Source organism: Pogona vitticeps, chromosome 3, assembly GCF_051106095.1.
Source record: "Pogona vitticeps strain Pit_001003342236 chromosome 3, PviZW2.1, whole genome shotgun sequence".
In the NCBI taxonomy this organism is placed as follows: Eukaryota; Metazoa; Chordata; class Lepidosauria; order Squamata; family Agamidae; genus Pogona; species Pogona vitticeps.
The window spans coordinates 5,443,944-5,459,705 of NC_135785.1; the positions used below are offsets into that span (position 1 = coordinate 5,443,944).

Here is a 15,762-nt window from a genome sequence, read left to right on the forward strand (position 1 = left end):
CTTAAGGAAGATATGAACCTGTAGGGTCGAGGGATTACGTTCCCAACACCCTCGCACCCGAGAAGGAAAAGCTTCACAAGAGGATCCAGCTTCAAAGTGCCGTCTGCGCTGACCCTGTTTGAAGGTGAAGTTGGAGATCCACTTTGTCGTGAGATGTCGTCAAGTCACTTCTTAATTATGGCGACCCTAGTAAGGGTTTCAAGGGATGGGAAATGTTCAAGGAGCAGATTATCCCTTCCACTCTAACCTCCAGACAGTTTCCATGGCCAAATAGGGATTTGAACCTTGGTTTCCGGAGGCCTGGTCTGGCACCCTGCCCACTATGCCATGCAGGGGAGTTTAGAGGAGCTTGAGAGTGCCTCTGAAATCTAGACACCAACTTGGCGAGAGGCCTCGTTGGTCTGACAGCAGCTCATCGCTGGGAGTAGCACTGTATTCATGATCCTCCCGTGCCAGGTTGTCCCTTAAAAATGTGTGATTTGGGGAAAAATAAATAGAACCGTAAGATTGAATCCACGCGACGGAGTGAGTGCCCATCGCTTATCCCAGCTCCCGCCAACCTAGCGGTTCGAAAGCATGCAAATGCAAGTAGATAAATAGGGACCACCTCGGTCCGTGTCTAAGTCACACTGGCCATGTGACCACGGAAGATTGTCTTCGGACAAACGCTGGCTCTACGGCTTGGAAACGGGGATGAGCACCGCCCCCTAGAGTCGGACACGACTGGACAAAAATTGTCAAGGGGAACCTTTACCTTTACCTAAATACAACCGAGGTCAAAAGATAGAAAGAAACATCTAAGGAAGAATGGCTGCTTTCTGCACCCTTTTCTGGAAGCTTATGTCCCGTTAATCTCCTGATATTCCTTTTGCCCAGCCATTGTATGGCCAGGGTTTTTCCTTAAGATCCTTGCTTTTGCATCCTGGCGCATTTCTCTGCAGGATTGATTAAAAGGTAGCCCATTCTTCCAGCCTTAAAGGTTCAACTTGCTTGTTGGTTTGTTCATTTTCCCCACCCCTGCTTTTCTCGCCTGTCTTCTCCCAAGTCAGCTCCTCTGAGTTCCTTTAGGAAGACAGAATTGTAAGCTGTAAATCAGCCTTCTGAGTAGCTCCGTGGTTTAGGTCTTTGACTGCGGAGCCAGAGGTTGGGAGTTGGATTTCTCGTAGTGCGTTCAGGGAGCAGAGCCAGCCAGAGTAGCCTTGGGCAAGCTGCCCAGTCGTCCCGGGGCACCCCAAAAAGGAGAAAACGGTGTATCCTCTACCTGGAAGACCCTGGAAAGGGCCACCATAAGTCAGAATTTGACGGCACATCATCATCAAGTCAGCTCAGGACAGGCAAGTCCCGCTACAGCTGCAGGGTCGGTGCGTAACGGGACCAGATCCGGCTCTGTCATGAGGCAGAGTGAGGACACTGTCCTCTCATACACACATACACACACACACACAGAGAGAGAGAGAGAGAGAGAGAGAGAGAACTTAAAATATCATACACCCCCTGCATTGTCAAAAAGTGGTGCAATTTCTCTCCCCCCCCCCCCCGGGGCTCGGTGGTGGGACATGTCCCAGATGCTTTCCCATCTTACTTGCAGTGATTTTTAAACCTATACAACCTTCAGAAAACCTTGTTTGGAAAAAAAAGCACAGCTCTAAAACACCTGGCCATAACCACGGAAAGCAGTTGGGAGGCTGAATTTTCAATGTTTTTGAATGTTACCCTCCCGTGCCAGCACCATGCGCAGTGGCCACTCACTGTGCCGACTGGAGTGGTCCATTAAATCGAGTCTTGCTGATGGACCTGACTTGCGCCGACACATTTTTCCGATCTCACTGTTGTTATTGGCTGAAGGTTGTTGTTGCTGCTGCTGTTACATGCTGTCAGGTCACACTCAACCTGTCGGAATGCTGATACGTAGAGTTTTCGAGATACATGAAATGTTTAAGTCATTTTATCAGTCACCCCCCGCACCCTACCCCAGCGAGTTTCCGTGGCTGAGCAGAGACTCAAATCCAGGTCGCCTGAGTCTTAATCCATCACTCTCGTCTTCTGCGCCACACTGGGAGCTGTAGTGCACCTTAAATTAAAAACAGACAACAGTGTACAGAATAACGTAAGCCAAAAGGTCTTTATCTTAAGGAGTTTGCAGTGCCCCCTTTTTCTTAAGCTGCCAAAAATGGGTTTGCGGACCTTGCTTGGATGTTTCTCATCTAAAATTCAAGTGGAAATTGCGGTGGGTTCATGTGATACGCCGTGTGTGTGTTGAGCTAATTGGTCTTTATGCCCTGCTTAAAGAGGTTGCCAAGAATCTTGCTAGCGACAGCTGTCCATAAAGGGAGCAGCACCGCCGCCTGGCGGTGGTTTAATCAAAGAGCGGCTGCAGCTTTCATCTCAAGGATATTCCAGGAAAGCTTGCTACTTATTTACTTTTCTAGTAGTCCAATAAAAGGGATTGCCCACTCTTGTATCTCTGTAATCTTGGGGAACCACACGGCTGATTCCTTGGTTTTTCAAAAATAATTCTTGGTTAAGGACAAAATAACTAAGAATTGTGTGCCGTCAAGTCAATTCTGACTTAGGGTGACCCCTTTTAAAAGTTTTTCCAGGGAGAGAATACTCCAAAGTAGTTTCCCATTTCCTTCTTTGGGGGTTGCCCTGGGACTTTGCAAGGGATGTGGTGGCGCTGAGGGTTAAACCGTGGAAGCCTCTGTGCTGCAAGGTCGGAAGACCAAGCAGTCCTAAGATCGAATCCACACGAGGGAGTGAGCTCCCGTCGCTTGTCCCAGCTCCTGCCAACCTAGCCGTTCAAAAGCAGGCAAAAATGCCAGTAGATAAATAGAGACCACCTTGGTGGGAAGGTCACGGCGTTCCGTGTCTAGTCGTGCTGGCCACGTGACCATGAAAACTGTCTTCATACAAATGCTGGCTCTACGGCCTGGAGACAGGGAGGAGCACCGCCCCCTAGAACCTTTACCTGGGACTGTGCATCTGGCCCAAGGCCCCACAGGCTGGCTCTTCTGGAATGACCAGAGGACTCCCAACCTCTGGCTGCACAGCTGGATATTGAACTCTATGGAGCTATCCAGACAGTGGTTATGGACTGAGGGAGTGATAAAGCATGGAGGCCCTTCCATGAGTAACAGCTTACACATGTTGTTTCCAAAGTTCCTTTTTAACACCCTCTTAAGACCTCCCCATGGTCTTCTTCTTTCAGCCATCAGAAAACCCACAGAGGCATCGGTCCTGAAAGTACCCAACAATACCGATTCTGGCCATTTTTCCGTCACACCTGCAGAAGTTTTAAATTTACACCACTCATTTGAACTTGTTTAGTGGTTTGCAGTCATTCCTCTTTATCCAAAAAAAACCTGTATTTTTTTAAAAAAAATCTTAATTGATGTAACGGACTCAGGAAGTCTCCACTCAGACTAAGTACTTCCTGGATTCTGAGTGGATTAATTGACCGTTGGAACCAGGGTGTACTTAGTCCATGCAAAGGTTTTCCTGAATCCATCAAGTTAATGGACATTTTTAAAATTACATTTTAAAATAAAAAATAAATGCTATAGAAACAGTGCCAAAAAGTTTTCTGAAGGTTGTATAGGTTTAAAAATCTGCAGGTAAGAGGGGAAAGCATCTGGGACCTGTCCCACCACTGGGCGGTGAAGGGGGGAGAGAAATTGCACCACTGCGGACCTTTTTGACAGTGCAGGATGTGTGTGGTATTTTAGGTTCTCTCTCTCTCTCTCTCTCTCTCTCTCTCTCTGTGTGTGTGTATTCAGTTTCTGAGCCAAATTAGCCCTTGATCTGGCTGAGATTGGTGTGCCTCTCCGAACCTATTAGGAGCCTCTCGTAACCTTTCATGTTCTATTAAAGAGAGTGGGAGCTTGCCCAACAGCCTATGAATATGTGGGGTAAGGTTGCAGAGGGAAGGAGCATTCCAGGGGAAGCCTTTCATCCTCCGCTGGGTGGTTGGCCGGATACAGCTGGTGGGTCTTTTGTTGCCGACCATTCTGAAATGAAATTCCTTTTGAGCCACCGAATGATTGAGTCCTATTCATTCCAAAAGGCAAAGCAGGAGTGGTGAAATCAGCGCCAGGAAAAGGTGCCTCGTACTCGGAAGGACAGGAGTAGGATGGGATGCCGGGGTACTCCCAAGCTTCAGAGCCAGAGCCCATCTCAGGAAGAACCCTGTATCATTTGCGAATCCTGAAATAATTTCCAGCCTACGGTCAGGATTTCTTCTTTCTGCACAGCCGTCTCTCTCCTAAAAGGTTTCCTTCCCTCCCATTTTCTTGCCCCTCCATCCGCAGGCTGGTGGAAGAGTTCATGCTGTTGGCCAACATGGCCGTCGCCCATCAGATCTACCGCACCTTCCCAACGAAAGCTTTGCTCCGCCGGCATCCGCCGCCGCAGACCAAGATGCTCAGCGACCTGGTGGAGTTTTGCAACCAGATGGGCCTGGACATCGACTGCACCAATGCAGGCACCTTGCACGTGAGTGTGGGCGCGTGCATGTAAAGGTGCAGCTGCCCTCCCGCTCTGCCCCGAAACCTCTTGGTCTGTAAGGGTTTTTCTTCTTTCTTTCTTTCTTTCTTTCTTTCTTTCTTTCTTTCTTTCTTTCTTTCTTTCTTTCTTTCTTTCTTTCTTTCTTTCTTTCTTTCTTTCTTTCTTTCTTTCTTTCTTTCTTTCTTTGCACTGTTTTCCCTTCCTAGATTTTTTTTCTTTTTCTGACCCCCTTGGAGGAACAGCTGCTGGTCGGAAACCTTGTGGCAGAACCTCCTACATCCAACAAGGACTGTCTGTCGTCCTGCCTCTACATCCCAAGCTAGTTGGCGGATGGTGTTGACCCTGAGAGAGACCCGGAAGGAGATAACGAGGAACCAGGCCTTCTTGGCGGTTACTCCTCCGCTCTGAATTTGGCTTTGCCCCCTCTCTGGCAACTGTGAAGAAATCCTTTCAAACTCCCTTATTCCGGCAGGCTTTTTTTCCGAAATACTCCATATTCTGAATAGCCCTCAGAGAGTATGAGCCTATCCTTCGGTATTTCAATGGTTGCCTGTTTTTTTAAATGTAACGTTCACTTCATCTTTAATTCTATTATCACTTTTAACTATCTTTATGTTATCATTGCTACTGTAAACTGCCGGGGATGACCCATCGGTTAGATGGACGGTGTAGAAATCAAATGGATGAACAAATAAATGAATAAACGAGTGAACGAATGAACAAATGAATGAATAAGGTGGTCACAGCGATACATTTCCCTGATAGGAGTACAGTATCTACTTACTGTATTCATCCAGCTCCTTGCTGGCCTTATTGTTTCTGGATGTAAAGATACGGGACATATGGCTTATTATCTTTATGGTTCTGGAAAGCTGATGGGCACCTACTGAGCTCAGTGTGGGAGCAATATTTGACCTCGTGATTCTTAGATCATTTCTTTTGCCAACATGGTACCCTCCAAGGATGTGTGAACTACAACTCCCATAGTCTCCTAGCTAGCTTGAGTTTTAGTTCAGACATTTGGAGGACACCAGATTGGGGAAGACTGGCTTAAATGTTGCATTTTGACCATTACATGTAGGGTGGGGTTTTTTTTCTTTTCTTTTGTTTTTTGGCCAGTACTTCATTCCATTTTATTTCTGTCCTACACTTCCCCCAGTACAGTATTTGCCAATGCATCTCGCCACGTGGTCCAAAGAACAGATGTAGCGAAAGCATCTTAATTGTAAAGAGGGGGTTAAACAATTAAATATTTAATTGCAGTTCAGCCGCCCAGGGCACAGCAATTTAGAAGGAAATCAGAATGCAAAGCACAATCCCTTTGCTAATTGCCTGCTTTGTTCTCTCTTCTTATCAGAAAAGCTTGAACGAAACATTTGGAGATGACAAATATGCTGAAGCGAGGAAGGAAGTCCTGACTAACATGTTCTCCCGCCCCATGCAGGTAAGTCAAGGTGTCAACAGTCACAACTACCTCTTTCCTAGTTCAGCCGAGACCTCAGGTATGTTAGCCCCAGAGTGTGAGATTCTTACACGGACCAGGAGCTGTCACAGCTGGAACCATCAATGTCCTCCCCTCAGATGTGCTCCTGGATGACCCCCCACCCACCTAGGTAGATCATTTTCTTGACAGACCTCATTGAGATGCAGAGCTTTTCCAGTTACGTTTGGGCTTTGCTGAAGCCAGAAGCCAGTTTGCCCCCATCCGGTAGAACGGTTCGTTCTTTGCTTGCTAGGGGCTTCTCCGAAACTCATAAGCAGTCGCTGGAAATACTGCTTAGGAATGTTCCTCCATATGAAGTTTAAATATTTCTGACACTTGCAGAACCAGCACCTTGGGGAAAGATATTTTCAGGCACAAGCTAGCTTCCTCAGTGGAGCAGTTACGCTGTTAGACCAGTGTGGCCATGTAACCAATGACTTCTGGAAGTAGTGAGTGCTCCAAGACTGGAGGCCTTCAAAAGAAACTTAGACAACCACCTCACAGATATCCTTTGATTTGGATTCCTGCATCGAGCAGAATAAGAACCTAAGAGGAGCCCTGCTGGATCAGGCCGAGGGCCCGTCTCGTCCATCTCCCTGTATCTCTCCGTGGCCCCACGAGATGCCTCTGGGAGCACACAAGACCACAAGAGACCTGTCTCCAGAGGATTGGACTTGGTGGCCTTAGAAGGCCCCCTTCCAGCTTCATGATTCTGGGATTCTAATTTCACCCTGTGACAAACCCAGACCTACTGGGATATGTCACACAGTTACACTAAGCTGCCACCAACCATTCCCTGTAAGAAGTCACACAGACCAGGGATGGATTTTTAAACAATTAAAGAATAAGGTTTATTTAAATACACACAGGGAAAAATAAACAATCAGGTGAATAATATAAAGTAACGTGGCTTATTCTCACTCATACAAGCATACAGTTTGGTTCACCCAGAACCCTTAACTTTAAGCACAGACCCTGAACCTATCAGTTCTGGCTAACCAACAGACACCTGAACCTATCAGGTTGGTACTCTGACACACAGAAGTACCCTGTCTGACACACAGACTCCCACAACAGCTTCTTCTTCCCAGCTGCTGCTTCGTCACAACCCAGTGTCTCTCAGCATCTCTTAAACTCTCCACACACGCTTCACATATTTATACAGTACAGCCCCTCCTCCTGATGTCCCGCCTTCCACTCCCCATAGGATGGAACTTTCCCTCCAAACCCATGACAGACAGGTAACATCAGTGCTGTATGTAACACCTCCCCTCTTTAAAAGTTGTTTTGTAGGGGGAAAGCTAACGTGCTTTTCACCAAAAAAACAACCTGGGTAAAATACACAACAACAGTTATACATACCATATAATACTTACTTATACTTACTCTAAGTTAACCATAGCAATTAGGCATTTTAAACATTTACCGTATACATTACATCAATTTACCTTTATTCATACAAACCAAATTCAAAACCAGGTACATTAACTTTTTGTCATCATTATATACACATATAGTCCATGTTCTTTCGCCGTCTTCATTCTTCAGGTCTTCTTGATAAGGCGTCAGCAACACAGTTCACTGACCCTCTGACCACCTTCACTTCAAAGTCATAGTCCTGTAGGTTTAAAGCCCACCTCATAAGTTTGCTATTGTGGGTTTTCATTGTCTTTAACCATTGCAGTGGTGAATGGTCAGTACACAGAATAAAATGTCTTCCCCAGATGTAAGGCTTGGCCTTCTGGATCGCGTAGACTATGGCCAAACACTCCTTCTCCACGGTTGCCAAATGTCTCTCACCTTTTTGAAGTTTCCTACTCAGGTAGGACACTGGATGTTGGTCACCATTCTCATCCTCCTGGCACAGAACTGCTCCTACCCCGCTGTTAGACGCATCGGTGTAGATGATGAACTCCCGGTCGAAGTCTGGAGCACGCAGGACTGGATAGTTGATTAGCGCCTCCTTCAACCTCTGGAACGCCGCCTCACAGTCGCTGGTCCACGGGATGCGGTCATCAGCCTTCTTCCTCGTCAGATCGGTCAGCGGAGCCGCAATCTCGCTAAACCTCGGGATGAACTTTCTGTAGTAGCCCACCAACCCAAGAAATGATTTGACTTTTTTCTTGGTGTTGGGTCTAGGCCAATCACGAACAGCTTCTATTTTGGCCTCCAGGGGTTTTATCACTCCTCCCCCTACCATGTGACCCAAGTATTTTATTTCTGGGCTACCCAGCTGACACTTGCTGGCCTTTACTGTTAGCCCTGCTGCACTTAACCTCTGCAGCACTAACTCCAGGTGTATCAGGTGATCTTCCCAGGTATTACTGAAGATCCCTATGTCGTCAATGTAGGCCACTGTAAAGTCACTGAGCCCTGCCAAGGTCTGGTCCATCAGCCTTTGGAATGTGGCTGGTGCATTTCTGAGACCAAAGCTCAGGACTCGAAACTCATAGAGACCAAAAGGGCTGCAAAAGGCAGTCTTTTCCTGATCTCTGGGATCAATTCTTAATTGCCAATATCCCTTTACCAGGTCCAATGATGAGATGAACCGACAACCCCCTATGGTTTCAATCAGGTTGTCTAGCCTGGGCATTGGGTAGGCATCAGGAGTGGTTACACGGTTTAATTTTCTGTAATCAACACAAAACCTAATGCTCCCATCAGGCTTGTCCACAAGGACTATCGGAGAGGACCAAGGACTAGAAGAGGGGACGATTATGTTCTCCCTAAGCATCTCGTCCAGCTCCTTCCGCACCTTGTCCCTATAGGGTCCCGTTACTCGGTATGGGGATACTGCCTGCGGGGGTGCATCCCCTGTGTGGATCCGATGCATCACTCCCTTCACTATCCCCGGCTTGTTGGAAAACACCTGTCGATATTTACTAAGCAGCATTTTTAGTTCTTGCTGCTGGTCTTGGGTGAGTGCAGGACTGATCTTTACCTCCTCTGGGTTGTATTTTACTTCCCCTCTACCCTCCCAGAAGGGTAATTCAGCTTCCTCACTCTCAGCTGCTTTTATCGCGAATAAAACCCTCTGTTCCCCTCTGTAGTAGGGTTTTAGGGCATTCACATGAACCACCCTCCTTGCTTGGTTCTCCTCCTGCTCTATAAGGTAGTTCAGGTCTGACATCTTGGAAATGACCCTATATGGTCCTGCCCATTTGAGCTGCAGTTTGTTCTCTCTGCAGGGCCTAAGCCAAAGCACTTCCTCCCCTGGGTCAAAGTGCCTCTCTCTAGCTTTGTGGTCATACCATGTTTTCTGTCTGACCTTCTGAGCTTGCAGGTTTTCTGCTGCCAGCTCTAGATTTCTCTTTAGGTCATTCATCAAGGTGTCTATGTAAGTCACAACGTCTTGTGGGTCATCCTGGGTGATCTGCTCCCAATTTTGTTTGATCAAATCAAGGGGCCCTTTCACCCCTAAGTGTGCAGCAAACATGTCAGAGTGACCCCTTTGTAAGATCATGGGGCGATACTTTTCAGGTACCACCAGCTGACTTCTGATCCCATCTCCCCCTTTTGAGATATTCCTCAGGGTTTCTCTATATAAAATCCCCTTTTTCTCCAGAAATCTCACTGGGGTTTCAGGTGTTAGCTGGGCGTCAGTCACCTGTTCAAAACACTTTTGGAGAGTGGCGTCTGCCTTTTGCTCCTGTCCAAATCTGCTGTCTGTGGTTAAGGTTTCCACCACAGCTTCTGAACTCCCCTCTGCTTCCGTCTCTGGCTCATCATTACCCCCCTGAACTGTCCCTGTGGTGGCTTGTGAGCGTGTAATCACTAGCACCCTTTTCACATGTTCAGCCAGGTCATTTCCCACGAGCACGGCTGCTGGCAGAGTCGATGAAATCGCTAGCCGCCAAACTCCCCCCCAGCCTTGAAAGTTGACAGGTACCTCTGCTACTGGCAGAGAGATTACCTGCCCCTCAATCCCTGCCACTTTCATGCTCTCATTTGGGATTATAAACTCCCTGGGAATAATATCTGGATGGCACAGGGTTACCTGGGAACAAGTGTCCCGCAGCCCCCTATACTGACGGTCAAGTATTCCTACGTCCACCCCCGCTGTCTCAAACAACTGAGAATCTGTTTTCACCAGCAAGCAGCGCTTTACCTCCACAAGAGGACCATTTTCCTCAGCCTGATCAGCATAGGTAGCTGTTCCAGACTGAGTAGCCATGGCAACAGGCTCCCTCAGTGACACTGAGCCTTGCTCTTTCTGGACACAGAACACAGCTTTTGGCTTGGTCCCACTAGACTCCTGAGGCACCATTCCTTTTAGCTGCTTTAATATCTCACACTCTGAGATTAGATGACCCTTTCCCTGACAGAAATAACATTTTCTGGTGTATTTTGATTCTCTCTCATCTTGTTTTGGTTTTCCCTCCAAAATCTGAGGTCTTAGTTTCATGTCTGAGGGCTTCCCTTCACCATGGGCCCCTCCCCCTTGCTGGCTTTTCCCTGGTCCCTGAGAGTACTTGCTGTAGGTTTCTTTGGGTTTACCTACAGATTTCCCCTCACCCAAGGGCTTTCTTATTTGGGAAATAAAATCTGCAATCTCTGCGGCTGCTGCCACAGATTTCGGTTTCCTTTCCCTCACCTGGAATTTCAATTCCCCCTGCAGGACTGAATAGAACTGTTCCAGTGCTATTAAGTCTTTAAGCTGCTCATAGGTCTCTGTTCCCTCCTGCGATAGCCATTTCTCAAGCAGCCTCACCAATTGGGCCCCCACTTGGGTAAAAGTCTGTTCTGGCTTCTTGGTGAGGGACCTGAATCTTTGTCTCAGCTGCTCTGCATTTATCCCTTGTCTGGCAAACACCAGTTTTTTAAATTCTGCAAAATCTTTCATCAGTTCCTCAGGCATCTCGGCATAAACCTCAGCCAGGCTACCACTGATTAAAGACCGCATGATGGTCATCTTCTCAGTTTCCCTCACTGAGAAGTCCACAAACGCTCTTTCCACTAGGGAAAAGAACACCTCAGGACAATCTCCCTTGTAGTACACAGGGAATTTCTTCAGGTCAGCTTTAGACAATTGGCCTCCCTCAGAATCCCTATTATTATTATTGTTCTGGTTCATCAGTTCCAGTTTTCTTAATTCAAACGCCATTCTCTCTCTTTCAAATTGCCGCTGTCTCTCTCTTTCCCTTTCTTCTCTTTCCCTTTCCTCCATTTCAAATTGCCTCATCCTCAGTTCATGCTGTTGGGCTATGAGCAATTTTCTAAGTTCTGGGTTCTGCTCTCCTGTGCTGTCACCCTGCACTGAGCCAAATTCATCCTCAGAACCTTGGTCAATCTGGGGGTCTTTCACTTCACTCATGTCTGCTATCTGGCTTCGAGTCAAGGGCATAACCCCCCCTCAGAACAGGCTGCTTTAAAAAGTCAAGCCTCAAAATAAAACGACCACTTTTTTCCTTCTTGCCTCAGAACCAGCTCTCCCTAGAGATTGCTGCTGTTCTTCAGCACCAAACTTGCAACAGTATCGAGTCAGAGCCTAGCCCCCTCTGCTGGGCCTCTCAGCTGGCAAGCTAGCTCACTGTTACTACGCAGTTTTGCCTCAGCTTTTTCCCGCCAAAACTAGGCTGCCTCAGAGCACCTTAATCTAAGTCTCCCCAGTTGGCACGTTCTTCTACTAGCGCACCTCCCCGTGAGGTACACCTAGAAGATTACCTACGCGCCTCAGACTGTCCCTGACTAGACCCCCCTTGCTCTGGGCACACTTGCCAAGGCTTTGCTGGACCGCTGGACAACTGGACCAGTCGTATCCCACACGCTGGACACCAATCAATGTGACAAACCCAGACCTACTGGGATATGTCACACAGTTACACTAAGCTGCCACCAACCATTCCCTGTAAGAAGTCACACAGACCAGGGATGGATTTTTAAACAATTAAAGAATAAGGTTTATTTAAATACACACAGGGAAAAATAAACAATCAGGTGAATAATATAAAGTAACGTGGCTTATTCTCACTCATACAAGCATACAGTTTGGTTCACCCAGAACCCTTAACTTTAAGCACAGACCCTGAACCTATCAGTTCTGGCTAACCAACAGACACCTGAACCTATCAGGTTGGTACTCTGACACACAGAAGTACCCTGTCTGACACACAGACTCCCACAACAGCTTCTTCTTCCCAGCTGCTGCTTCGTCACAACCCAGTGTCTCTCAGCATCTCTTAAACTCTCCACACACGCTTCACATATTTATACAGTACAGCCCCTCCTCCTGATGTCCCGCCTTCCACTCCCCATAGGATGGAACTTTCCCTCCAAACCCATGACAGACAGGTAACATCAGTGCTGTATGTAACACACCCTCCTCTCATGTGAAGGGACATTCCGTCACCCATGTTCTTACCACAGCCCTTAAGGGGTACGGCTGTTTGCTGGTGAGGAGAGGCAGGACTGATTCAAGCCAGCCTCCGGAGCTCAAAAGAACCCACAGTTGCGCGAGTCAGTGAATGGATGCATGCTAAATCAACCAGCTCTGTTCTCCTGTTCTTCTTCTAAAAACCCTGTGGGGTTTCTGCGTACCCATTGGACGAAGGAGCCTCTCCTCTCTTGTGGTCAGGATCTCAAGACATGGTGAGAGGTGCTCTGAGGATGGAAGGGCGAGTAGGGAGTTGAAGCGATGGGTCAAAGGATGCTTTTCAAGCTCGGAGGTCATACCAGGCGCCTGCAACCTTTGCTGGCTGGGTGACATTGGAGAGTGATGGATGAGTCGCTGAAAACCAGATGCCTTCAGTTAACTATGGCCAACTACCCACTCACCCCATTCTAGGTCTTTCCCCTACACATGGGCAAGATGCAGGAAGGCTGCGTTTTTGACCTTTTACGTGTTCATAAAGTAGGAGTGTCTGTTTGCGCGACCTTCTCTTCTTGAGCTTACAAGGATGTTCTTCTTTGTGCAATGTGAAACTAACTACACAGCATGCCCTTGTTCAGGATAAATCCATTTAGGAATGCTTTTGGATCTCCAATTGCAGCTGGAGATTGATAAACAAATAGTCAAGGAATATCTTGCCACCTTGAACGAGTTCAGATCTCCAGGGCCGGATGAACTGCATCCGAGAGGGCTGAAGGAGCTGGCTGAAGAACTCTAAGAACCGCTATCCATTATTTTCTTGAAATCGTGAGAAACGGGGCAGGTGCCAGAGGATTGGAGGAGGGCCAATGTTGTCCCTATCTTCAAAAAGGGCAAGAAAGAGGAACCTGGGAACGACAGGCCAGTCAGCCTGACATCAATGACAAGGATGATCAGGGGGCTGGAAACCAAGCCCTTTGAAAGGAAAGACTAAAAGAACTGGGCATGTTTAGCCTTGAGAAAAGAAAACTGAGGGGAGATAATATGATAGCACTTTTCAAATACTTGAAAGGCTATCATACAGAGGAGGGGCAGGATTTTGTTCTCGATCATCCCAGAGTGCAGGGCACGCAACAATGGGCTCAAGTTATAGGAAACCAGATTTTGTTGAATATCAGGAAAAACTTCCTAACGATTAGAGCAGTATGAAAATGGAACCAGTTACCTCGGGAGTTGGTGAGCGCTCCGATGCTAGAGGCATTCAAGAGAAACTTAATCACCTGGCAGATATTTGATTGTATTCCTGTGTTGAGCAGGGGGCTGGACTTGACTTATGAACTTAATCTGTATTGGAATGGTGTTCATAAGTCAAAACGTTCATACGTCAAAGCAGGATTTCCCATAGGAATGCATTGAAAACTGATTAATTCATTCCGGCTTTTTTTTTTTGTCCTTATATCAAGGCACGGTTCGTAAATCAAAGCATTCGTTCCCATAGGAACAATTGCAAAGCCGGTTAATCCGTCCTCTACCACTAGAAATGGGAGGGGCGGAACAAAAAGCAAACAAATTCCCCAGGACCCATCAGAAATGGGAAAAAACACTCCAAAAAGGAACCAGCCCCCCTATCGGAAATGGGGGGGGGAACAAAAAACAACCCCCCCAGACCCATCACAGCATGGAAACATAAACCACCTCCAGCCGAAAATCACGCTGCAAAAATACCCAGAACAGTTTTTTAAAAGTGTAAAGCAGCACCTTACCTTAGCAGGCAGCCTCCTGTGATCGCACTCTCTAACTGACGGGGTGAAAGAGCTACAAAGAAGCAGCCTTTTCACCACCTACAGTGGTGCCCCGCATGACGACAATAATCCGTTCTGTTAAAATCGCTGTAAAGCGAAATTGTCGTCATGCGAAAGTAAAAAAAAAACATTGGAATGCATTGATGGGCAAAATACCTGCTCATTTTGCGAAAATCCTCCATAGGGGAAGCAATTCTCGATAGCTGTCTTCTGGAAATAGGTCCGAAAAACAGCAGGGAGCCATTTTGAGAACCGCCAGTCAGCTGTTTCTAATCGTCATCCAATGAAAAAATGGTTCCCGAAGTAGGGAACTAGTCATCGTTAAGCGAAAAACCCCATAGGAACTCATCGTTAAGCTATTTCATTGTAAAGCGGGGTCATCCTCAAGTGAGGCACCACTGTACAGTTAGAAATTTGAATTTCCCGCCAAGTTCCCCTGCCTTTTTTTTCTGCTCGCAAGTCAAAGCTCTGTTCTCAAGTCAAAGCAAAATGTTGTGAATGGAGCTGTTCATAACTCAAAATGTTCGTAGGTCAAGGCGTTTGTAAATCAAGGCACCACTATACATAATCTGGGTTCAAATCTGCTGAGCACCCATGATTGCAGAGATCGCTGTTTTGCTGCCATGTCCTAGAAGCATGTGTCCAGCCAGTGTGTTTTTCTCTCCATAGAGCTTGGGTTTTTCATGAGAGTCCCCAGCTTTAAACATGGCCATTAAAAATTAGAGGACATAACAGCACTCATGGGCAACTGCTGGTTCTTGCAATTATGTCCCTAGCCGAACCTATTCCGGGTTCCAAAATTCTCAGAAGGAAGGGCAATGCAGAGGAAGGTACCATGGGATGAAGCAGACTGTTGGTCCAACCTGACCACTCGTTCACAATCTTGGGTCTCCAGATGTTCTTGGACTAAAACTCCCAGAAATCTTCTCCACGAGCTGGTGGGCCAAGGTTGGGTCTGAGGACCCAAGGTTGGGAACCGGTGTTGTGAACACTGCACCAGATACAGCTCTACAGGCGCTCCCTATTTTTCTGGAGATGTCGGAGACTGGAGCAGGGGCCTTCTGTGAACAGAGTTAGCACTCTACCGCTGAACTCCCAAATGCTGTAGTTTGTCCACCACCATCCCAGGCTTGGTTTGGTTTGGAGAGGACCTCCGTTCCTGCCAAGAGAAACACTCCTTTAACAGATTGTGGCTTATGATCTGTTTCTTCCTTCCCGAAGCTGGTGCCTTTCAAATATGTTAGAATCCTATGAGCTCCCCCTTGTTTCACCCTGCTAGGGCAGTTTGCAAAGAACGGCCATGGCAACAAGAAAATAGATTATAAAACCATAGAATCACAAAATCACAGAATGAAGTTTGAAGGGGCTTATAAGGACGTCGGGTCCAACCTCCTGCTCAGTGCAGGAATCCAAACCAAAGGATATCTGACAGAGGGTGGTCCAATTTGCTCTTGAATGCCTCCAGCATTGGAGCGCTCAGCACCTCCTGCAGTGATGGGTTCCATTGTCGTACTGCTCTAACAGTTGGGGCATTTTTCCTGATATTCTGCCAAATTCTGGCTTCCTGCAGCTTGAGCCCATTGTTGCATGTCCTGCACTCTGGGATGATCGGGAGCAAGTCCTGCCCCTCCTTTGTAGGACAGCATTTCAAATATTTGAAAAGTGCT

The 15,762-nt window shown here is 47.2% G+C and overlaps 1 protein-coding gene across 1 annotated transcript in view; it reads left to right on the forward strand.

Moving 5' to 3' along the window:
• DIS3L2 (DIS3 like 3'-5' exoribonuclease 2) overlaps positions 1 to 15,762 on the forward strand; it is a 293,641-nt gene that overhangs the window by 258,560 nt on the left and 19,319 nt on the right. The window contains exons 16-17 of the mRNA XM_020813964.3: positions 4,308 to 4,491; positions 5,861 to 5,947. Of these exons, the coding sequence (XP_020669623.3) occupies positions 4,308 to 4,491; positions 5,861 to 5,947 (271 nt within the window). The remainder of the gene's footprint in view (positions 1 to 4,307; positions 4,492 to 5,860; positions 5,948 to 15,762) is intronic.